General features: G+C 40.2%; 1 protein-coding gene across 1 annotated transcript in view; it reads right to left on the bottom strand.

Annotated features, from left to right (window-relative positions):
* The window catches only part of CELSR1 (cadherin EGF LAG seven-pass G-type receptor 1), a 292,313-nt gene that overhangs the window by 111,766 nt on the left and 153,940 nt on the right, over nt 1-26,607 (bottom strand). The window contains 3 exon segments of the mRNA XM_043507789.1: nt 64-152; nt 6,509-6,624; nt 12,099-12,321. Of these exon segments, the coding sequence (XP_043363724.1) occupies nt 64-152; nt 6,509-6,624; nt 12,099-12,321 (428 nt within the window).

Raw genomic sequence — 26,607 nt, 5'->3', positions numbered from 1 at the left:
ACACTAACTGGCCCATTGTCTTTACTACTTTACACATAGCGCCCCTGAAGTATTCTACCTTACCTTGTTGTAGTATTGCACCTGAACAGAGTGCCATTGTCCATCACTGACCCCTCCTGGAACAAATGGTGCAACTGTTGTAGTGGTCTCCCCTGAAATGTTAGTTGGAACATGAAGAGAGAAAAAAAAATAGTCACCATCACTGTTACTCTGATTTAGTGACCTGCTCAGCATTGTACAAAACAAAAATAGAAAGACAGTCCTGCCCGAAAGACAATAGTTTACCAGCCACTCATGAGATCCAGACCTAATACAGTACTGTATATACTGATGGTAATTTAACATGCAAGAATTTGGAGTGTGAGTCTGTGAGTTGCTGAGTACTCTCAATTTTACTTGAGTCTATTTTGGGGGCACACACGTAAAAGTGACTTCTGTAACACTGACGTCAGTGAAACATGTTTCTTTTTGCTGCTGCAGAACGTAAAAGGAGACGTACAGGACAAACAGAACTATTGAAAAAGTTGTCAAATGAGAACACATTGACATAAGTTTTGCTGCTTTTTCTGTCATTAACGAAAGTCTGATTTCTGGTTTGAAGAGTATCTTGCTGGCTAAAAGCATATCAATGAAATCTACTTCTAATCAAGGCTGAGAAGCTGGAATCTGACAGCTCTATTGGAAGGAGTGTTACAGAAACGAAATACTTTTCTCAGAAGAATTTTTAATTTCTAACCTTGTGGTTAAGCAATACTGTTTGCATCCAATCATTGTTTAAAATCAGGGTTGCTTTGTATATTATATTTGTAAGAGTAGAGGGTGTTAAGTCAAGTATGCAAACCAGAACTACTAGCATGGTGATTATTCATTGCTGCTGTGAAGTAATGACAAAACAAACATTTACAGCAAAAGTACATAAGGGCCTGGCAAAGTGCTTTGGATTCCCCCCCCCCCACCCAAGCCCTTTCTTAAACACTTGGACAAAAGTTCCTGTTACAGAGGAAGAAGAGAAGAAAGAACATTAGACAAACTATCTATATAATACGTCACAGAAAAAACAACTCCCCTCCCACAAGCTAACAAAGCTGATAGTTTCACATATTGAACATAAAGCGTGCATTCTCCTCTACATTCATAAGTAACCTTTCACTATTCTCTTCTGTGTCTATGATTATCCCTTAAATACACCTTGATTATTCAAACAGTACAGACTACAGTTTAGTATCTGGTCTACATTTACCTTGAAAGGGGCCTCAATCATTGATAAGCAAAATGAAAAATTACGCTAAAAGTTCATAAGCAAACTTTTGTGAAGAAAGACACATTAATCCCTAATTATTTTGTCTTGATCTCTGCTAAAAAAAAAAAAAAAAAGTTGTGACATGTTACTCCATAGGCAAAAGTGACTGCCAACATGTCCAAAACTTGCACCTTCATGTTAATTTTTACCCATAGATACAAAACAAACCATTCTCCTTCCAAAGAGAACAGCATCTCTAAATATATTGGGCCAAATTCTGCTCTCATTTGCACTAGTGCAAATCCAAATGAAACTTTATTGATTTAAATGGATTCCTCGAATATATACCAGCTGAATTTAGCCTATTCTCATTCATCTTCAGGCTGTCTTCCTAACAATCTGGTTCTTGTTTAGGCAAGCAAAGGACAGGCAATACAGAATAAAACAAAACTCTCAAAACAGGAACACATTATTTCATAACACTTACCCATTAAAAAAATCTATCTAAAAACATGCTTTTGAGCTCTGTAGGTAATAATGCAGAAATAAAACTAAAGGAATTAAACACAAAGTGCCAATGTCTGCTCACAAGTACATTGGTGTAAATCAATGGAGTAAATATAAATGGATTTACAGTGGTGCAATTGTGAGCACCCACACTCCAGGGGAAGTTAGGCTTCTAATTCTCTTGGTCTTACATTTTGTAAAGCTGTATTTTAAATAAAACCTAAATTGCAGCCAAATGGGACCCAATAACATCCCTTTTAAAGTAGAAAAAATTAAAATAAGAGGATTATTTCATTTTAAAAATGCATATGTTATTATATGTGCACATATATGTATAAATATACACACAAATATGCTAAAGGAGCACTCAAGGAAGATTTCAGAGTAGCAGCCGTGTTAGTTTGTATTCACAAAAAGAAAAGGTGTACTTGTGGCACCTTAGAGACTAAAGGAAAAGGAGTACTTGTGGCACCTTAGAGACTAACAAATTTATTAGAGCATAAGCTTTCGTGAGCTACAGCTCACTTCATCGGATGCACTATATTTTCCACGTAATGCATCCGATGAAGTGAGCTGTAGCTCACGAAAGCTTATGCTCTAATAAATTTGTTAGTCTCTAAGGTGCCACAAGTACTCCTTTTCTTTTTGCGAATACAGACTAACACGGCTGCTACTCTGAAACCTTAGAGACTAACAAATTTATTTGAGCATAAGCTTTCATGAGCTACAGCTCACTTCATCAGATGCATTCAGTGGAAAATATAGTGGGGAGATTTATATACACAGAGAATATGAAACAATGGGTGTTATCATACACCCTGTAAGGAGAGTGATCACTTAAGGTGAGCTATTACCAGCGGGGTTGGGGGGGGAGGGGAAGAGGAAGAAAACCTTTTTAGTGATAATCAAGGCTGTCCCAGAGAAGCTGAATGAATTCTTTGCATCAGTCTTCACTGGAGAAAATGTGAGGAAGATTGCTACACCTGAGCCATTCTTTTTAGGTGACAAATCTGAGGAAATGTCACAGGTTGAGGTGGCAATAGGAAAGGTTTCGGAACAAACTGATAAATTAAACAATAATGAGTCACCAGGACCAGACAGTATTCACACAAGAATTTTGAAGGAACTCAAATATGAAATTGCAGAACTACTAAACAGCGGTATGTATCCTATTGCTTAAATCAGCCTCTGTTCCAGATGACTGCAGGACAGATAACATAACACTGATTTTTTAAAAAAGTTCCAGAGGCAATCATGGCAATTACAGACTAGCAAGCCTAACTTCAGTACCAAGAAAACTGACTGAAACTGTAGCAAAAAACAGAATTATCAGACACATAGTTGAACTTGATATGTTAGGAAAGAAGCAACATGGCTTTTGTAAAGGGGAAATCATGCCTCACCAATCTATTAAAATTCTTTGAGGGGGTCAATAAGCATGTGGACAAGGGTGATCCAATGGATATAGTGTACTTGGACTTTCAAAAAAGCCTTTAATAGATCCCACACCAAAGGCTTTTAAGGACAGTAAACTGTCATGAGTTAAGAGAGAAGGTCATGGATCAGTAACTGGTTAAAAAATAGGAAAAAGGGTAGGAATAAATTGTCATTTTTCACAACAGAGAGAGGAAAATAGAAGATCCCCAAGGATCTGTACTAAGACCTGTGTTGTTCAACATATTCATAAATGATCTGGAAAAAAGAGTGAACAGTGAGGTGCCAAAATTTGCAGACAATACAAAATTATTCAAGATAGTTAAGTCCAAAGCTGAGTGCGAAGAGTTACAAAAGGATCTCAAAAAACTGGGTGACTGGGCAACAAAATGGCAGATGAAATTCAAGGTTGATACGTGCAAAGTAATGCACATTGGAAAACATAATCCCAACTATACATACAACATGTTGGGGTCTAGATTAGCTGTTACTAGTCACGAAAGAGATCTTGGAGTCATCATGGATAGTTCTCTGAAAACATCTGTTCAATGTGTAGTGGCAGTTTAAAAAGCTAACAGAAGCTTGGGAACCACTGGAAAAAGGATAGCAAGTAAGACAGACAATATAATGCCACTATATAAATCCATGGTACACTCACACCTTGAATACCGTGTGCAGTTCTGGGTGCCCCATCTCACAAAAGATATATTGTATTAGAATTGGAAAAGGTACAGAGAAGGGCAACAAAAATGATCAGGGTTATGAAACAACTTCCATATAAGAAGAATTAAAAGATTGGAACTCTTCAGTTTAGAAAAGAGATGACTAAGGAGAAATATGATGGAAATCATGAATGGTGTGAAGAAAGTGAATAAGAAAGTGTTATTTTCCACTTCACACAACACACAAACCAAGGGTCACCAGTGCTTAATTTGTCCTAGGACTGAACCCTGACACCTCTAGGCTTGGCAGTTCGTTGCCCTGGAACCTCTGGTCTTGCCACATCAGTTATGAAAGTAAAAAAATTTCTTGAGCCCAGGCACCTCTTTCATTACAAATTAAGCACGGGGGGGGGGGGGGGGGGATCACCCAATGAAATTAATAGGCAACAGTTTTAAAACAAACACAAGGAACTACTTCACACAATGCATAGTCAACCTGTGGAACTCATTGCCAGGGAATGTTGTGAAGGCCAAAAGTATAAATGGGCTCAAAAAGAATTAGATATGTTGATGAAGGATAGGGCTATGAGTAGCTATTAGCCAAGATGGTCAGGAACAGAACCCCCTATTCTGGGTGTCCCTAAATTTCTGACTGCCAGAAGCTGGGACTGGACAACAGGGGATGGATCACTCAATTACTCTCTTCTGTTCATTCCCTGTGAAGCATCTGACACTGGCCACTGTTGGGAAGTCAAGATACTGGGCTAGATGGACCACTGGTCTGATCCATACTATATAGCTGGCCCCATACTATAGCTTCAGGCCAAAATACGTTAAACAAGACAAATAACCTTCTCTTGTATTGTGGTTGTTCCTACTTTCAATACCTCTCTTTTTTTCCTCTTAATAAAGAAAGTGTTTAAGGCACTGTCAAATAACTAAAAGAAAAGGAGTACTTGTGGCACCTTAGAGAGTCTCTAAGGTGCCACAAGTACTCCTTTTCTTTTTGCGAATACAGACTAACACGGCTGCTACTCTGAAACCTGTCAAATAACTGATGCTATCCAGAGAAAAATCATCATCTAGCTATTTTGTCAATCATTGGTTATCTGTCCTGTCGCATTTAGCAAACCTAGAAGTAATTCCTTTCAGCCAAATGTGTTAAATCTACAGGTATTCATGGACTGGTACAGATATGTGAGATTTTCATTAGAACTTGAGACAAAATCCACTGAAGCCAATGAAAGACTCCCAATGTCCTTAATGGGCTTTTGTTCAAGCCCTAAGCTACATATTGACAATTTCACATCCCATTTTTATTGTGGTAATGACTGGTTACTATGGTTCTTTTAGTTCCTCAGCAGCTTACTACCTGTTGCCATTTGGAGGTTCAATATATATATATATGCATCAGGGAACTTTGCTGATAATAATGTCTATTGACAACAGAATACAGAGTGATAATTTTTTTTCTTCTATCTCACTTTTAATTTTTTCCTTTCTCTGAGGAATAATTTTTGGATAACATGTATACAGTACATTTCCTTGGTGGTGCATTATAAGATCAATAACAGTCTTTAATCACATAAAATAATGATAACACTAATTCAAAAACAAACCAAAAAACCCCCACACACATTGGTGAGGGGATCAACTTTCAGCCTAGAGATAATCTTTTATTGCAGAGTTATAAATGCCTTATGGGCTTTATAACTGGTATGCTGACGAGCCCTTATCTACACAGTGGGTGCCACTGTTATAATATGAAGACTGCCACAAACTGAAACATTTTACTAATCTCATCACACATTATGTCCTGACTATGCAGGATCCGCAGCTTAACGCTCCATCTAATTAAAAGGATTACTAGTAGTAATATTAACTCTAGCAGATGAGCACCTATGAATATGAAATGACTCATCTTTAAATGTTTGAATGCCATGGGAGTTTATAATGAACAGTTGCCTACCAAAAAGCACCTCTTCCAAAATATCAGTCTTCACTTTACAAGAACCAAGCAGGTACTTGATGTGTAGTAACACTGGCAGTTCTCTTCTCAAGCTCATAGATCTCTTTAATCTTCCCCTTTACTTAGAAATGCTGAATTATTGATACTGCCCAACAAATACAAAGATTGTGCATGCTCTTTTCTGGCCTTACATCCAAGGAGTGAGAGATTGATCTGATATCTAAAGCCCTCTATTCCTCTAGGGCCCAATTCTATTCCCATTGAAACCAAGAGGAGTTTTTCAATGGACTTCAGTAGGATTTGGATCATGCCCTCGGTGTGTTGTTCAGTAGTTAAAATGGTTTGATAAATGCCCTATGTTGTAACAGTTGATGATGGAAGAGCTGCTGAATCCAAATCACAAAAATAAAAAAAAATTAAAACTACAAGAAAAGAAAGTAAAAAGATCTGGGTAAATGAACTATTATACAATACAATAGTGCAATGTTAATCATTTGTACAAAAGAGCAGTAAGTCGGTAAAGTTTTAAATTCAATTAAAATCTTTAATTTGGGATCTATGAATCAATCTAAGAAACCACATAAAATCTTTAATGAGGTTCATTTCAAAATGCAGTTAGATGTTCTCTTCACCATAAAGTTATTGCTAGTATTTACATATAAAAGTATCAAACTAAATGGGCAAGGAACACCTTACCTGCAGAGAATGTTAGTTGGATCTGTTCTTCAATGATCTCAAGAGCAATAAAGTCATGCTTCTCATTAAAACGTCCATTGTAGAGGAGTAGAGCATTCTTTTCTCTGGTTGCAAACCTGTAACATGCAGACACAAATTTCATATTTAATGATCTACAAAGTGAAGAACATACAATCCAGCCACTCTGAAAATAGACATAAAAACTACCAACACCATGACTGTAACTGCATAATGCACCTATCTTAAAATTAATTCTCATTACACCTTTCGTCAGCAAATTATAAAATTAATTAATTAGCAATACATATTATTTTGAACTCTACAGGAGTCGGAAGTCAGAATCTACAGAGGATCTGGCTTATTCTTTGAATAGCTCTGATGGAAAAGAAGGTACTGAAAATGAGTAAAATCACAAATACACTGAATTCTGAGGGAGGACCTTCCAGTGATCAGAATGGACTCAGTTATTATTCTTTGTTGAGTGTCCAAAAGTATGGAATGCTTACAGCCTAAATTCAAAGTGATGCAGCGAGGGTCATACATAGATGAAAAAAGAGTTGAGGAGGGGAAAGACAAGACTTAATAATGTCACATGGTTAATCAGGGCTTGATCCTGCACCAGTCAAGTCAATTGAGATTAAGGCAAATTCATGCATCTTGATGATTCCATTACATTAGTTGAGGTTTTCTTCATTTTTAATTTCATGTTCTCTAATCTCAAGAACTGTATGCTCCAGAAGCAGGAGGGGTTTCCGCTTTTGTGCTAGGAAATAACTGATAGCCCTAGCTTTAGAAAAGCCTAGTTTTGGCCTCTGCAGCTCCTTTAAAATTTGGGGAGGGCTCATTATGAAATTCTTCAAATTTATCTATATCTATAACTAATGTTAATGTGTGAAGAAAAACAGAAGTCATCGGAAGTTTTTACAATTCTAAACAGTAGTAGTCTGCATTGATTCTGTATCACCAGCCTCTAGAAAGCTTTGTGACCTAAAAGCTTGGGGTGATCTAAAATAACCCACTTGTCTTATAAGTCTATGAAAGACAAATTTGAATTCAAAGCTCTGTTCCATGGAAAGATGAAATGGCCTCTACCATAGTGCATGCAATGTGGCACCAATTAGTGGGGCTCTTGTGGAACAAAATGACCACAATCTTCTGAATCCTGACTCTAGAGAATTAGGAAGAGGCAGGTATTTCAGAGCAATGTGTCCTGGCATCTTCATTTTCCAGATCATAGTTTAATTCTTAACAAGACATATAGGTTATACTTACCATATGTTCTCCCTAAAGAGACAGATGCCAGATCAGAGCTGGCTAGAAACCAGAATTTCCATTCTATGGGAAAATTTGACATTTCAGGGGGCAAAACTGTTCCAAATCAGAATGAAAAGCTGAAATACTGAAGTTTCTCATGAAACAAAATTTCAAAAAATTTGGATTAGGGACAACTGAAATGTGTCATTTTATTAAGGTAAAATGTGTCATTTTGATTTTATAGTTGTATTTAATTTTGTTTAAACATTTACATTACATTCACCTATTAAATATTATATGTTATATATGAATGCAGCATTAAAATTAATATTGTACTATAATACAGAATTAGAAATGAAATAAGCCAAAATGATAAAATTAAAATGAAATGTTTCAGTATTATCGAAATGAGATGATAAAAGTCCTGTTGAAAATACATCAAAACTGCCATATTCCGATGAAATGTTGCAATTTTGACTGAACTGTACTTTTCGAGAGAAAACTGTTCCATCAAAACAATTTTGACCAGCTCTAAACAGAATATATCTAAAGAAAAGAGGAAAGAAAAAAGAAATCACTTGCTTTCCTAGAGGGCAGAAGTGATTAGTTAGTTGAATAACAGTGTCAACTTCTTATTTCTGTCTGAAAATGTTACTAGGAACTACTAATAAGAGTACTATAACTGCACGTGGGTAAAATATATATTTTTTCTATTTTTTCCTGTTTGTTTACCTTGTGCATTTAACAATACTTTGTATATATTTGGTTTCACTGTTCTGTTGATGGTCAGTTGAACTTCCTGTCTCATGCACTAGCAATTCGGTGTTCTTGCTTTAGCTCTCTTTGTTGCAAAGAGCTGTATATACGCATCAGCTGGGGAGCAGAAAAATACCTGTCTTTTTTTTTTAAAGGGAAGGTTTTGCTTCTTTGTTTTGTTTTAAGTTCAGGACATACTACCTACAGGGTGCTTTACCAGGGACTGGAATTGTTTAAAATAGATCTTTTTTAAAAAATCAGTTGATAATTCCCTTTAAGTGAGACTGAATGACTAAGAACTGTTGGTAGAGGAGAGATGGAGAGGAGGTGGGGTACATCTGATAAATGTCCCAAAATAACAGTGAGATTTAGCATGCAGAAATAGGGTATGTGGTAAATAAGCATCTGACTACTTGTTCGCTTTCCTTTTCCCTTCTGTAAGAACATATGGCGAGTATAATTTATAGGTTCTAAACCATCTAAATGCTCGGAATACCTCATTAGCTTGTAACATAGTCAGTGAACATATGGGTTATTTTTAAAATCCCATTTTAATCATGAGGATGAACTAGACAAACTTCCCACTCTTTGACCTCTTGGGGGAAAGTGGGGTTGAGGGACGCTAGACACCCTGAGATAATAGGAATATTCACAAATCAAAAAATATGTCATGGCAAATCCTTTGTCTAGCCAAAACTTCTACTTCTTGATTATCCTAAAGTAATGTTTCCCTCCTGTGTTAGAGGAGAATAGGGGGCATGAAAATAGTCAGCATAAAATCTAAAAGCCTACATAGTTCGTCATCCGGACCCATAGAGGGACAAATGCTGTGCTAATTTACATTCTGTGTAATGCCATAAAGCTAATGGGGTTACATGGTATTTATTTCAGCACCAAATATGCCTGTTGAGTTTTTAAAAGATTTTGAAGTGGCTGCTTGGAAAACTGTGATGCTAAGCCTTGCTGTTTCCCAAGAAGTCCCACAGGTGAGTATGAGCCGTTCTAACCTGCAGCAGAACAGTTTCACACACCACACTTTGAGAATCTTCCTGGAAGCCTATAAAATGACACCATGCGCTGTGGGAATAATTTTCTGGTAGTACAGGAGCTGAGCTGGCAGCATGCCTCCAACACTCCCTTTGCATTTCATGTAAATCTGACAGTTCCAAGCCTTTTTCCCCCCACCTCAGCTTTCTCTTGTTTAGCAGAGTTGATGCTTGAAAACCTTCTTATTTGGTTTGAGATCTAATTTTGATCAGGATCAATGCAAAGCCATTATATATATTCTTCACAGTTTTTGCAACCTTCCATACTAACCCTGATAAGTTATATTTATTGTAACTGCGTGCTTTGATTTAACCATGGTTTAAAGACTCCACAAAAAAAATGTGACCACTGTAGTGTTAAGGCAAGATCAAGAGGAAAATGGAAACATTCTGCAAAGAAGCAGCAAGCCATGCTTGAGTGTATAACAAGAAGAAGCTAACTTTGAGGGTTTTCTTAGACAAAGTAAAGTGATTGATTTTAGCTAACTCAATAGCTAACCTGGACCTCTTTTTCTAATCTATGCAAACAACCAAAGTTAGCTTCTTGTTGTTGTTTTTATCCGTATTAGCTAACCCCAATCATTTCACTGGTGTAGACGCAGCTGTCATAAATATAAAGGGAAGGGTAACCACCTTTCTGTATACAGTGCTATAAAATCCCTCCTGGCCAGAGGCAACATCCTGTTACCTATAAAGGGGTAAGAAGCTCAGCTAACCGGGCTGGCACTTGACCCAAAGGACCAATAAGAGAACAAGATACTTTCAAATCTTGAGGGGGTGGGGAAGGGAGGCTTTTGTTTGTACTCTTTGTTTACTTGTTGTTCTCTCTTGGGACTGAGAGAGGCCACACAGAAATCCATCTTCTCCAACCCATCCTAATCCAAGTCTTCAATATTGCAACCAGTATAGGTAAGCCAGGCAAGGCGGATTAGTTTATCTTTTGTTTTATGTGAATTTTCCCTGTGTTAAGAGGGAGGTTTATTCCTGTTTTCTGTAACTTTAAGATTTTGCTCAGAGGGGGATCCTCTGTGTTTTGAATCTGAATACCCTGCAAAGTATTTTCCATCCTGATTTTACAGGGGTGATTCTTTTACCTTTTCTTATTAAAATTCTTCTTTTAAGAACCTGATTGATTTTTCATCGTTCTTAAGATTCAAGGGTTTGGGTCTGTGTTCACCTATACAAATTGGTGAGGATTATTATCAAGGCTTCCCCAGGAAAGGGGGTCTAGGGCTTGGGGGGGATATTTTGGGGAAAGACGTCTCCAAGTGGTCTCTTTTCCTGTTCTTTGTTTAAAATGCTTGGTGGTGGCAGCATACTGTTCAAGGCCAAGGCAAAGTTTGTATGTTGGGGAAGTTTTCAACCTAAGTTGGTAAGAATAAGCTTAGGGGGTCTTTCAGGTCTGTACCCTAGAGTTCAGAGTGGGGAAGGAACCCTGACAGCAGTTTAGCACATTTTACCTTGACTCAGCCAAAGTCAACCTTTGGCCTGCTAAATCGTGGTAAAATCTACCGTCAAAGCATTATTCTCCCAATCTTTGGAGCTCACAGAGATCCTTGAGTGAGCTTGTGCATTCATACACAGGGAGAAGGTGATTAGGGCAGGTGATCTGGGAGCAGAGACAGATGCCATCACCTTCCTGCTCAAAGTGTACAGGGACTATGCCATAAAGTTAATGCAGCCTAAGGCAACAATGAATTTTATGCAACTGCATCTGTCTCTGTGCTATAAAACCCTCTTTGTAGGCATACCAGGAGCAGCCGAGGGTGGCAGAGGGAGACAGCAACCCCAGCACTGCTGGGTGCCCCCACTGATGATCAGCACAGACACAAAAATGGGCAGCACAAGTTGCGTAGAGGCATGGCCAGGCCAACTGTGGGACATGCTGTTTTAGTCCATCTCCTCGCCAGCCTCTGCCAGCTGCAAATTGAATATGCCCACCTCCAGCAGAATCCCACATTTCCTCTCTCCGGGAACAGTGTCTCCTGCTGGCACAACTGTGCCCTCCTGAGCCATGAGGGCTTAAAGGAGCCCATTCCCTCTATCTGGATACAGGATTTTGCAATACTTCAGTACAAAAAAACCCTACACAAAACAAAATACTGATCTGTGTGGCAGAGGAGCTGAATATTCTGAAAGTGAAAAGTTTTATGATCAGAGGGACACAGTCAGCGCTTCATATTAGATACAAGACTGCTTTTAATTCCTGCCCACAATCCAGCTTTCAAATAATGTTCTTCGGGGCAGGGACCATCTAACTACTCTGGGTTCGTACAGTGCCGAGCACAATGGGGCCTCACTCCTGGCTACCTTTGGGACAATACCATAATAAACATGATTAATAATAATCTCAAGTAGCATGGTTCTAATTCTGCTCCCATAGGAGTCGATGGCAGACTTCCCACAGTAACCACTTTCCCACATATTTAACTCTGGGGGCTACAAATATACAACAACATTTGGCACTAAATCCAAATCAAGGAGAGATTTGGACTGAATTCTTTCCTATCAAGACAGAAGGGAAACAAACTTACATGAGGGAAACAGTGAAATGGAAGCGCTGCCTTAACCCTTTGAAGGTGACAAACGACTGTGGAGGGAAGCTTCTTGTTGTCATCTCACAATAAGGTCTCTCGTACTCTCCTGGGGGACACTCGCATTTGAATCCTCCTACTAGTAGATTAACACAGGTTCCTCCATTTTTACAGACTCCCGGCATGCAGCGGCCAGAGCGGGCATTCACTTCGCAATATTCGCCTGGAAGAAGAAGAAACAAAGATCAGCAGGAAACACTTGGCGCTAGATTCCAACTAAACAACTATTTGCCAGAGATACCAGTGAAGGAGATCAGTTATTATTGCTTAAAAAAAAAAAGCTAACATGTTTTTAAATGTCTGTACATCAAGTTAAGTAGTTGTAATTGCAGCAGTGTATGTACATGCTGCACTGTTTCTCAAATTTTAATTCTCTGCAAATTTCAGGGATATTGTTTCCTCAGTGATCCTTTCTCAAATACTTCACAATGCTGGCTCTAATTTTTAGATTTCTAGGCTGCTTTCAGAACTGGTGATAGATATATCAGGAAAAAGGTGACGTTGTCATGTAAAAACCTGAACACCTCCTGTCAGCTAAAAAATGTGTCAATGGTTACAGCATTTGATATTGTTTTCAACTACCCAGGATCAAATGTTCACTCCCGACTGTGAATGGTGTAAATAGATAAGTGTTGCATTTCCCCTTTAATGGAATTCAGTTTTACTGCAGGTGTCACTGACAACGCACAACTGAGCCAGGAATATAATATTTTTAAAGTGTGTGCATTTATATAAAGAATGGGCAGGATACAGGTGACATGCATAGCGCTTCCTTTTTTTTTTTCCAGAGTGTCCTACAGACATTTACCTTGCTTTCCAAACAACTATACAGTCAAGTCATTCAGTTGCTAAGAGACATGTATACTGATTTACAAACTCCTTAAGTTTTTTATCTTCAAATGCTGTAATTTTATTCCCTACCAAACCCCACCCCTGCCCTATATAAAGATCCTAAACACTCAAAATTCAGGAAATAACAAAGGTAAGTTTGTACATACAACCTTAGCTCTAACAACTTTTGCACATGCATTAAAAGTTGGTCAAGATTTTCAAAAATGCTTCGTGAGTTTGCAGTTTACAAGGTCTGTAGGAGACATTCTTGAGCCCCTTTATACGTACAAAATCTGCAGAGGCTGACGCAAAGGATGCTACAGAATTAACTGTTCTACGGAAAACGAGTTCTCTCTCTGTGTTAATTATTTAAAATTTATCAGAATGTGGGTTGTGAGGTAACTGCTGTTGTTATGCTTGATTATATCTACCCAGATCCTGCATGTAAAAAGTGTTCATAGAAACTAAAGTGGGTTTATAAAATTAAATTAATCCCAGAAACAGTGCCAGATAATTAAACATAGAGCAAAGCTGTATGGCACAACCCAACTGACAAAAGAAGTTTCCAACACTATAATATTTGCATAAATACTAGTCACAGGTCTATATAATTACATTACTTCAACCCAAAAGGAAAACTTTGTAAGTGCATTCCTAAAGAATTCAAAACAATATTTAAGGAACTATGTCTTTCACACATACAAAACGCAGCAGCATACATAATTATACCATTATCACTCAGCAAGTCAAATTCAGACCCGTATAAGAGGATACAGCTCCAGTACAGCCTACAACATCATATCTGAATTTAGCTCAGTCAGTGCCTATATTGCTGATTATAATAGGAGTTATCAAACAGCTGCCTAAAACAGGTATCTGTAGGCGTCTGCTTGGAAACAATCAGAAAGTTGGTGTCTTAAAAAGTGACTGTTGTGAGGCACGTTAGATTTAACCAAAGAACTCTGTTCCACGGTTGCCAAATATTTGTAAAAATTGGAATTATACTCTGCCTCTTCCCCCAAGGCCCTGCCCGTCGCTTCCTCCTCTTCTCCCCCTTGCCCCTGCCGCTCACTTGATCGTCTCCACCTCTCTCCTTCTACCCGGGGCTGGGATGGGAGCTGCTGCAGCCTGACAAGGAGCCTGCCTGCAAGTAGGAGGTGGCCGCAGCTGAGAAGGGGCTGGCATGGGTTAATGACCTGGCATCTCTCCCCACCCTGGGGTAACCAAACTTTTGGTGTCAGGTCAGGACATCTGACCGAATACTCATAGGTCCCCTTTTTGACTGGACATTCCAGTTGAAAACTGGGCACCTGGCAACCCGAAATGGCACCCAGACACAAAAGCCAAAACCCAGACTGTCCAGGTAAAACCCTAAAAAGGTTTTCCCTAAAAAGGAATATTTCACACAAATCTAGAAACAGCAAAAGCGACAATCCCTCAACCAGAAGATAAAAATCAAGGTCCCAATTCAGAAAAGCCATCACTGCTGAGGAAAGCACTTAAGCTAGAGCTTAACTTTAAGCATGTGCTTTTCTGAAGCAGGGCCCAAGTTCCTAAACTCTCATTTTATCAAGTTATTATTAGAATTCTGAAACAAACCCTTGAAAAATCCCTTCCTATTTCCCACTACCATCTGTGGACACCAATTTAGACAAGATTATCTGAATGGATACCCAGCATTAGCCAAGCAAGGAGGTCAGGTAGATTACAGAGATACACAACATGGTTCCCTCATAAGAAATTACTATAAATCTGTGTACTTGGTGAGAAAACAACTTTCAGGTGCGGTGCTGAATATGAAGAAACAAAATAATCAAACAAACAAGTTTACAAAGAAGACATTAAGGAATGCATTTACTGGTGAGTTGCTTTATAACCACAAAAATAACGAGGAGCCCTTGTGGCACCTTAGAGACTAACAAATTTATCTGGGCATAAGCTTTCGTGGGTTTGAACCCACTTCATCAGATGCATGGAGTGAAAATACAGGAGCAGCTATAAATACATGAAAGGATGGGGGTTGCTTTACCAAGTGTGAGGTCAGTCTAATGAGATAAATCAATTAACTGGGAGTGGTTGGGTCATTACAAAACCTAAACTTAATTTCCCCAATACTAATTTCTCTCTACTGTTACTCACACATTCTTGTCAACTGACTGTAATGGGCCACTCTCTTACCACTTCAAAAGTTATTTTTCCTCCCTTGGTTTCCTGCTGTCAATTGATTTATCTTGTTAGACTGACCTCACACTTGGTAAAGCAACCCCCATTCTTTCATGTATTTATACCTGCTCCTGTATTTTCACTCCATGCATCTGATGAAGTGGGTTCTAACCCACGAAGGCTTATGCCCAAATAAATTTGTTAGTCTCTAAGGTGCCACAAGGACTCCTTGTTATTTTTGCTGATACAGACTAACACTGCTATCAATCTGAAATTTATAACCACAGGCTGCCTCTCCACCCCAACAATCAGAGCCCAAGGTCCAGCCTGAGTTGCAACTTGAAAGCACTGTCCACAGAGCTATTTTTAGGGCATTAGCGGGAGCCTCGCTTACCCAACTCTGTTGACCTAGGCAGGGAGGCTCGCTTCTGCAATCTGGATAGATCTACCCAAAGACAACTCACCCCTCTTGTGTACTGAAATGCTTCAAGAATTAGAATGACACATTTTCTACATAAAAGACTAAGCAGGGGCTTGCCCCATTTTAAAAGGAATAGGATATTTAACAATATAAATCTCCAACTCCAAATGGAGTGGAATCCTCAAGGCCTGCTGAAAAGAGAACGATACACTTGACAAAAGCAAACAAGGTGCAGAGCTGAACACAAACAGACATGACACCGACAAACAGGGGGGATTGTTTCCATTCTGACATGCTGTTGGAACACCATGGCAATACAGAGGGGTCTCATAATATAAGAGTCTAAGGCTGCATTCATTAATCCTTCTTTATTCTTCTATAAAGCAAGAGTGCATAGACACAGTAGATTGCTAGGTTAGATACAAGTATAATTCCTATTTATAGCAGACAAATGTAAAACCATTTAATAAACAAGCGGAAGAGTGATCTTGTCTGAAATTAGAGATCTGCAGTGTTGATGAGAGAACTAGGGGATCTGCACTGTAATGAGGAACGGCTGCCACAGCCTGTACTTATAGTTTAATAGTCTGGTTTATGACTCAGCCAATCTACCCCCGACCTTTTCTCTATTAAAGTAATTTAATATTTTCTATATTGTTCGTATTTGGGGACTCCCTGAACATACTTCTTATGTATCACAGCTCCGTGAAATCCAGGCAGGAGGTGTAATGCTACGGTGACCTTTAGTCCTCATAACATGTAACCGAGTCTTTTTCCACAATGAAACCTAGAGTGTTCACCTTTGGATAATTCTGCCTTATGCGTGGCTATCATCCCTCATGCAGACTTTTGGACTTTGAGAAATCTTTAATAAGAGCCAGCAACCAGTCCACTATAAGTCAATCAATTTGCAAACACCTAGAGGATTATAAGGTTATACGGAATAGTTAGAATGTATTTTTTAAGAACAAATCAAGCCAAACCAACCTAATTTCCTTCTTTGACAGAGTAACTGGCCTAGTGGATGGGAGAAAGCAATACACATGATATATATCTTGATTTTAATAAGGCTTTTGACACTATCCCACATGACTTTCTACTAAGCAAACTAGGGACATGGAGTCTAGATGAAATTTCTATAAGGTGAGTGCACAACTGGTTGAAAGACCTATTCAAAAAATAGTTATTAATGGTTCACTGTCAAACTGGGAGAGTGGAAGGGGGTATCTAGAGTGATCCTGCAGAGGTCAGTCCTGGGTCTTGTACTATTCAATATTTTCCTTAATGACTTGGATAATGGAATGGAAAGTATGCTTATAAAATTTGCAAATGATACCAAACTGGAAGAGGCTGCTTGCACTTTGGAGGGAAGGATGAGAATTCAAAAACAACCGTGACCATTTAGGTTATGTGTACACTGCAGTTAGACATGCCAGCCGACTTGTGCTCATGGCGCTAGGGCTCATGGAGCTGTTTAACTGCAGTGTACATGTTCAGGCTTGGGACTCTCCCACTTCTCAGGGTCCTAGAGCCCAGTTCCAGCCCAAGCCCAAACATCTATAATGCAATTAAACAGCCCTTAGCCTGAGCTGAGCAAGCCTGAGTCAGTTGGCATGGGCCAGACGTGGGTGTCTAATTTCAGTGTAAACATACCCTTAGAGAAATGGTTTGAAATCAAAAAGATGGAATTCAATAAACACAGTGAAAAGTACTTCACTTTGGAACAAAATATGAAATGCATAACTAAAAAATGGGGACTAACTGGCTAGTGGTAGTACTGTTGAGGGCTAAAGTGTATCACAAATTAAATAAGAGTTAACAGTGTGATGCAGTTGCAGAAAAGTCCAATATCATTCTGGGATGTATTAACAGGAGGGTTGTATGTCATACATGGGAGGTAATTGTTCTGCTCTACTTGGCACTGGTGAGGCCTCAGATGCAGTACTGTGTCCAATTCTGGGTGCCACACTTTAGGAAAGATGTGGACAATCTTGACATAGTCCAGAGAAGAGCAACAAAAATGATAATAGGTTTAGAAAACCTGACCTGTGAGGAAGAGTTCTAAAAAAAACCTGGCATATTTAGTCCTGAGAAAAGATGACTGAAGGGAGAACCTGATAAAAGTCTTCAAATATGTGAAGGGCTGTTATAAAGAGGACAGTAATCAATTGTTCTCCATGTCCACTGAAGATAGTACCAGAAGCAATGGGCTTAATCAGCAGCAAGGGAGATTTAGGTTAGATAATAGGAAAAGCTTTCTAACTATAAGGATAGTTAAGTACTGGAATAGGTCCTCAGAGCAGGGGGCTGGACTTGATGACTTCTCGAGATCCTGTTGAGGTTACAGGGACAAACCATCCCGATGAGTCGAAAGAATAGTAAATATGGCAGGCGACCAGCTTGGCTTAATGGTGAAATCCTAGCGGATCTTAAACATAAAAAAGAAGCTTACAAGAAGTGGAAGGTTGGACATATGACCAGGGAAGAGTATAAAAATATTGCTCGGGCATGTAGGAAAGATATCAGGAGGGCCAAATCGCACCTGGAGCTGCAGCTAGCAAGAGATGTCAAGAGTAACAAGAAGGGTTTCTTCAGGTATGTTGGCAACAAGAAGAAAGCCAAGGAAAGTGTGGGCCCCTTACTGAATGAGGGAGGCAAGCTAGTGACAGAGGATGTGGAAAAAGCTAATGTACTCAATGCTTTTTTTGCCTCTGTTTTCACTAACAAGGTCAGCTCCCAGACTGCTGTGCTGGGCAACACAAAACGGGGAAGAGATGGCCAGCCCTCTGTAGAGATAGAGGTGGTTAGGGACTATTTAGAAAAGCTGGACGTGCACAAGTCCATGGGGCCGGACGAATTGCATCCGAGAGTGCTGAAGGAATTGGCGGCTGTGATTGCAGAGCCCTTGGCCATTATCTTTGAAAACTCGTGGCGAACGGGGGAAGTCCCGGATGACTGGAAAAAGGCTAATGTAGTGCCCATCTTTAAAAAAGGGAAGAAGGAGGATCCTGGGAACTACAGGCCGGTCAGCCTCACCTCAGTCCCTGGAAAAATCATGGAGCAGGTCCTCAAAGAATCAATCCTGAAGCACTTAGAGGAGAGGAAAGTGATCAGGAACAGTCAGCATGGATTCACCAAGGGAAGGTCATGTCTGACTAATCTAATCGCCTTTTATGATGAGATTACTGGTTCTGTGGATGAAGGGAAAGCAGTGGATGTATTGTTCCTTGACTTTAGCAAAGCTTTTGACACGGTCTCCCACAGCATTCTTGTCAGCAAGTTAAGGAAGTATGGGCTGGATGAATGCACTATAAGGTGGGTAGAAAGCTGGCTAGATTGTCGGGCTCAACGGGTAGTGATCAATGGCTCCATGTCTAGTTGGCAGCCGGTGTCAAGTGGAGTGCCCCAGGGGTCGGTCCTGGGGCCCGTTTTGTTCAATATCTTCATAAATGATCTGGAGGATGGTGTGGATTGCACTCTCAGCAAATTTGCGGATGATACTAAACTGGGAGGAGTGGTAGATACGCTGGAGGGGAGGGATAGGATACAGAAGGACCTAGACAAATTGGAGGATTGGGCCAAAAGAAATCTAATGAGGTTCAATAAGGATAAATGCAGGGTCCTGCACTTAGGATGGAAGAATCCAATGCACCGCTACAGACTAGGGACCGAATGGCTCGGCAGCAGTTCTGCGGAAAAGGACCTAGGGGTGACAGTGGACGAGAAGCTGGATATGAGTCAGCAGTGTGCCCTTGTTGCCAAGAAGGCCAATGGCATTTTGGGATGTATAAGTAGGGGCATAGCGAGCAGATCGAGGGACGTGATCGTTCCCCTCTATTCGACACTGGTGAGGCCTCATCTGGAGTACTGTGTCCAGTTTTGGGCCCCACACTACAGGAAGGATGTGGATAAATTGGAAAGAGTACAGCGAAGGGCAACAAAAATGATTAGGGGTCTAGAGCACATGACTTATGAGGAGAGGCTGAGGGAGCTGGGATTGTTTAGTCTGCAGAAGAGAAGAATGAGGGGGGATTTGATAGCTGCTTTCAACTACCTGAAAGGGGGTTTCAAAGAGGATGGCTCTAGACTGTTCTCAATGGTAGCAGATGACAGAACGAGGAGTAATGGTCTCAAGTTGCAATGGGGGAGGTTTAGATTGGATATTAGGAAAAACTTTTTCACTAAGAGGGTGGTGAAACACTGGAATGCGTTACCTAGGGAGGTGGTAGAATCTCCTTCCTTAGAGGTTTTTAAGGTCAGGCTTGACAAAGCCCTGGCTAGGATGATTTAACTGGGACTTGGTCCTGCTTTGAGCAGGGGGTTGGACTAGATGACCTTCTGGGGTCCCTTCCAACCCTGATATTCTATGATTCTATGATTCTATGATCCATTCCAACCCTACATTTCTATGATTCTTCAATGCATAGTAAATACATTTTCTGATAAAACTTAAAATAATTCTGCATTTGTGTTAATACAATAAAGTATTCTGATATGTGGCAATGGAAATGTTATAACAACAAGCAGAAAAGAAAAGAGAAGGAAATGTCACTGCCTAGTCAAAGTGCTTTTTTTTGACCTCCTACTGAAGGGTTCTACTCTATAACCAAATCAAGTAATTACTGATTGTCTTACCAGATCTATCTCTCTGTAAGATATGGTAAGTGCTAAAGGATTTAAAGAAACAAATAATAATGATGATGGTAAAAATTAAAAGAAACAAACCATGGAGAAATTAGTTCTTTGAAAATTGAGAGAATAAATCCTTAATCATAGAATCATAGAATCATAGAATATCAGGGTTGGAAGGGACCCCAGAAGGTCATCTAGTCCAACCCCCTGCTCAAAGCAGGACCAAGTCCCAGTTAAATCATCCTAGCCAGGGCTTTGTCAAGCCTGACCTTAAAAACCTCTAAGGAAGGAGATTCTACCACCTCCCTAGGTAACGCATTCCAGTGTTTCACCACCCTCTTAGTGAAAAAGTTTTTCCTAATATCCAATCTAAACCTCCCCCATTGCAACTTGAGACCATTACTCCTCGTTCTGTCATCTGCTACCATTGAGAACAGTCTAGAGCCATCCTCTTTGAAACCCCCTTTCAGGTAGTTGAAAGCAGCTATCAAATCCCCCCTCATTCTTCTCTTCTGCAGACTAAACAATCCCAGCTCCCTCAGCCTCTCCTCATAAGTCATGTGCTCTAGACCCCTAATCATTTTTGTTGCCCTTCGCTGTACTCTTTCCAATTTATCCACATCCTTCTTGTAGTGTGGGGCCCAAAACTGGACACAGTACTCCAGATGAGGCCTCACCAGTGTCGAATAGAGGGGAACGATCACGTCCCTCGATCTGCTCGCTATGCCCCTACTTATACATCCCAAAATGCCATTGGCCTTCTTGGCAACAAGGGCACACTGCTGACTCATATCCAGCTTCTCGTCCACTGTCACCCCTAGGTCCTTTTCCGCAGAACTGCTGCCGAGCCATTCGGTCCCTAGTCTGTAGCGGTGCATTGGATTCTTCCATCCTAAGTGCAGGACCCTGCACTTATCCTTATTGAACCTCATTAGATTTCTTTTGGCCCAATCTTCCAATTTGTCTAGGTCCTTCTGTATCCTATCCCTCCCCTCCAGCGTATCTACCACTCCTCCCAGTTTAGTATCATCCGCAAATTTGCTGAGAGTGCAATCCACACCATCCTCCAGATCATTTATGAAGATATTGAACAAAACGGGCCCCAGGACCGACCCCTGGGGCACTCCACTTGACACCGGCTGCCAACTAGACATGGAGCCATTGATCACTACCCGTTGAGCCCGACAATCTAGCCAGCTTTCTACCCACCTTATAGTGCATTCATCCAGCCCATACTTCCTTAACTTGCTGACAAGAATGCTGTGGGAGACCGTGTCAAAAGCTTTGCTAAAGTCAAGAAACAATACATCCACTGCTTTCCCTTCATCCACAGAACCAGTAATCTCATCATAAAAGGCGATTAGATTAGTCAGGCATGACCTTCCCTTGGTGAATCCATGCTGACTGTTCCTGATCACTTTCCTCTCCTCTAAGTGCTTCAGGATTGATTCTTTGAGGACCTGCTCCATGATTTTTCCAGGGACTGAGGTGAGGCTGACCGGCCTGTAGTTCCCAGGATCCTCCTTCTTCCCTTTTTTAAAGATGGGCACTACATTAGCCTTTTTCCAGTCATCCGGGACTTCCCCCGTTCGCCACGAGTTTTCAAAGATAATGGCCAAGGGCTCTGCAATCACAGCCGCCAATTCCCTCAGCACTCTCGGATGCAATTCGTCCGGCCCCATGGACTTGTGCACGTCCAGCTTTTCTAAATAGTCCCTAACCACCTCTATCTCTACAGAGGGCTGGCCATCTCTTCCCCATTTTGTGATGCCCAGCACAGCAGTCTGGGAGCTGACCTTGTTAGTGAAAACAGAGGCAAAAAAAGCATTGAGTACATTAGCTTTTTCCACATCCTCTGTCACTAGCTTGCCTCCCTCATTCAGTAAGGGGCCCACACTTTCCTTGGCTTTCTTCTTGTTGCCAACATACCTGAAGAAACCCTTCTTGTTACTCTTGACATCTCTTGCTAGCTGCAGCTCCAGGTGCGATTTGGCCCTCCTGATATCTTTCCTACATGCCCGAGCAATATTTTTATACTCTTCCCTGGTCATATGTCCAACCTTCCACTTCTTGTAAGCTTCTTTTTTATGTTTAAGATCCGCTAGGATTTCACCATTAAGCCAAGCTGGTCGCCTGCCATATTTACTATTCTTTCGACTCATCGGGATGGTTTGTCCCTGTAACCTCAACAGGGATTCCTTGAAATACAGCCAGCTCTCCTGGACTCCCTTCCCTTTCATGTTAGTCCCCCAGGGGATCCTGGCCATCTGTTCCCTGAGGGAGTCAAAGTCTGCTTTCCTGAAGTCCAGGGTCTGTATCCTGCTGCTTACCTTTCTTCCCTGCGTCAGGATCCTGAACTCAACCAACTCATGGTCACTGCCTCCCAGATTCCCATCCACTTTTGCTTCCCCCACTAATTCTACCCGGTTTGTGAGCAGCAGGTCAAGAAAAGCGCTCCCCCTAGTTGGCTCCCCTAGCACTTGCACCAGGAAATTGTCCCCTACGCTTTCCAAAAACTTCCTGGATTGTCTATGCACCGCTGTATTGCTCTCCCAGCAGATATCAGGAAAATTAAAGTCACCCATGAGAATCAGGGCATGCGATCTAGTAGCTTCCGTGAGTTGCCGGAAGAAAGCCTCATCCACCTCATTGCAATCATTAATTGCAAATAAATTGTAAGCAGAAACACTAGCTTTTGATTATCAAAGTGTATACTAATTTGAATCAACGAATGAGTCTGCAGAAAAGCTCCGGGTTTGGTTAGTTAACTTGACAATGACAATGCATAAGGTCAGCTACTTTTCTATAAACAACAATGTAATGACATTGAAAAAAAAAACAAGGAGCTAAAAGCTTAAATTAGATACTTCAGATCCCTCAGAATATTGTATCGTTCTATGACTGTTTTAACTGGAAATGTTAAACAAGAGTTAGCATGAACCAGCAGGTCTGCACTGAATTGCTTTTTTCACTTTTTCTTTTTCATTATGCTCTGGATACATATTAATATTTCACTCAGTATCTGTAACTGCTTCACCTGAGCTACGGGCAGTTTGGTAAGTTGACTGCAACTGTAGGTCTAAGAAGTACATTCTTGCAGTATTTTAATGGAAAGGAGAAACAACAAGGAATAGAGCATCAAAATTCTTTCAAAAAGAAATCCCCCGTGACCAGTTTTCTTGAAGAAGGAGAACCATTTGTGTACAAATCTCCTTTACATCTTAAACATTATACAAAAAAATGCCTCTTCTTCCTCTAACAAATATACAACTGAAAAATGGCTCTGATGATGGTACTGAAACAATTTGCACAACAAACAAAGCAACCATAAAAATAAAAGGAGGAAATCCTCCCAGAGCAATAAATATCCATTTTTAAAATCTACTCCATTAGTGTGAAGTCTTCACTCCTTCTGAACTTTGCATTGGTTGGCAGTAAGCCTAAGTAACGTGAACACTCAGGGGAGAGATAACCAAGCAATAAAATCTCTAAAGCAGGACTCTTAAAGTTCTATATAACACTAAAAAAGATTAGAATTCCATTAGAATCTCATCAGGCCTCCAAGTTAAACATTGATAGACTGAGTGAATAGCCACTACAAGGAGTTGGTGGTATACAGTTACAGTAAGCAAGGAAAGTGACTGTTCTAGCAATTCCAATCTTGTTGATACCTGTTTAGAAGTGAGTGATGCTCTTTGCAGAGGCAAGTAAGACCATGTCCAACAAAATGAACAAAGAGTATGTGATGTGCAACCTGTAAAAGGAAATTTTTCCTTTCCAATTTACTCTGCAGGTATCTAGTTTATATTTTCCACTCATTTCATATACAGGAGTAGTGCAGAACATGCACCAGAGATCTATACTGGGGATCAGAGATACCTGGAGGAAAATTTATGCCTGTCGACATGATACACAGAGCCAAATTCATGACTTCACTGACTCCATCAGGCATAAATCTAGCTCTCAGACTGGAGTGGAGAATTTTGCATTAGCTCTGGGTATGTTTCATCTACAAATTAAAACATTGCAAAAATCTTTCTTCCAACTTTATGAAAAAAATCATACAGCAATGCAGCAGAGAAAATGACCACGCCAGCCCTCTGGAATGAAGAGGATGGATTCTAGGGGTGTAGACACTGTCAGAGGACTGGTAAATGTGAAAGCCAAGAATAACAAAAGGAGAGACACACACACACAATTGTGTCTCTATAGTCTATGGCAGGGGTCGACAACCTTTCAGAAGTGATGCGCCGAGTCTTCATTTATTCACTCTAATTTAAGGTTTCGCATGCCAGTAATACATTTTAACATTTTTAGAAGGTCTCTTTCTATAAGTCTATAATATATAACTAAATTATTGTTGTATGTAAAGTAAATAAGGTTTTAAAAATGTTTAAGAAGCTTCATTTAAAATTAAATTAAAATGCAGAGCCCCCCAGACTGGTGGCTAGAACCTGGGCAGTGTGAGTGCCACTGAAAATCAGCTCGCATGCCATAGGTTGCCTACCCCTGGTCTATGGGTAAAATCCTGGCCCCACAGAAGTCAATGGCAAAAGTATCACTGCCTTTCTTGGGGCCAGGATTTAGCCCCGTATATCAAGAAACTGCCCTCTCTCTCTCTCTCTCTCTCTCTCTCTCTCTCTCTCTCTCTCTTTTTTTTTTTGAAGATTGACATTGATATAAACTACCTTGGGAGTGATTCTCATCTCAGTTACACTGGAGTAAATCAGGAATAACTCATTAAAGTTGATGAACTATTCCAGATCTAAATCTGAAGCTCATCCCCTGACCCCATCCCACCCCATCCCCCTCCCCTCCACCACTGAGACTGGGCTGATCCACAAAGTTGAGACTTGATCCAAACTTTCTGAAAGCGTAGGGATGTTCAGTTTCAGTGTTTGGTTTGAACCTATCTCAGCTCTTGTTTGGTTTTGGCTCTTTACAATTAGAGCTGAGAACAAACTTACTAAGGATCATTTTGGGAAACAGATTTAGCATAAGAAAATTAAAATTCTACCTAGGGCTGTATTCTCTTTCCTCATAATGATATCTCTGGATTTCAGATCATTGTACTAGTGGACATAACCAGCAGTAAAACCCTGAATAGTGAAGGATGAATTGTGCAATACTACAGGACTACTGCTCTGCCAGCTATGTCAGCTTTGTACCCATTCATTTCCCACTTCCACATCTGTCTCTTGTGCCTTTTCCCACAGTACCTTCTGCACATGCAGTGCAGTCCTCATCCCAGTTAACTACTTCCCCACATTCAAGCTCCTCTAAAGACTCACTCCTTCTCCACTGCCTGGAAGTGAGCCAAATTACACACACAGGGCCTGATCCAAAGCCCATCTGCAGTCAATGGCAGTCTTCCAAATGATTCCAATGGGCTTTGGATCAATCCCACACACTTCAGCAGTATAAATTATTGATTCTTCTGGGCTTCTCAGTGCATCCTGTCTACTGTCCTTGTGTTTGATCCTGTAAATATTTAGACCAGTAAGTTATTTTACTTATATAAGCAGCGCTGGGTCGGTGTACTGGACTACATACTTGAGTAATGTTATTGGCAGGATTGGGCCCTTAGATTATAAACGTCAAACCATTATTTGTCACCTTTTCATGTGCTCAGCAAATAATGTTTCAACTAATAATGACCGAACAGCAGTCATATAAAGACATGCAGTTTAGCTTGAAAAAGCTTTGCAATACTATGTACTAATTTTTAAATAGATGATCTAGAGATTGGTTTCACAGAATGTGCCTTTATGCTGCTGAATAGTTGGGTACAGAATAGAGCTGTACTCCACAAATAGCACCTTTGAAGTAATTCAGGATACTTTTGCAGTCAGGTGCTATTCAACATGAGAAAGAGTATCAGAAGCAGCAGGAAGAAAATACCTTAGGCTAACCTGTTTTCAATTAAATCCACAGTGATTCCATTTACTTCAATAGAGTTACCCTGATATTTCATAGGAACTTTGCCTGAGTAAGGACTGCAGGATTTGATCCAAAGAGATTATGAATTGCTCTGATTATGATACATTTCAGGACAAATAAAGTTTGCTAAGAAATGTGAAAAGCTTGGCTCAAAGGTAACCACACTGAGGTGAGAATGGAGGGATTAGAGATGGTAGTAAAGGTAACCATGTCTGAATCACAGTCTAACAGAAGAAAACAATACTATGGAGGTCAAAATGGATTTACTAGAAAATAAGAAGAAAGGCAGAAGTTTTCAGATTGGGAGTTTATGAATTCTCTCTCACTGATGGGTTGGGAGAATTCTCTTAAAATTGGGATTAATGAACCTCTGTAGGCTGATCCCACGCCAGCTCCTCTTCAGATGGATCCTATCATTCCTCACTCTGCTAAGGAAATAAAAGGCTAACTTGTCTTCTTGAC

Source organism: Dermochelys coriacea, chromosome 1, assembly GCF_009764565.3.
Source record: "Dermochelys coriacea isolate rDerCor1 chromosome 1, rDerCor1.pri.v4, whole genome shotgun sequence".
Classification (NCBI taxonomy): Eukaryota; Metazoa; Chordata; order Testudines; family Dermochelyidae; genus Dermochelys; species Dermochelys coriacea.
The sequence above is the reverse complement of the archived record's forward strand: the minus strand, read 5'-3'. Positions and strand labels throughout refer to the sequence as shown.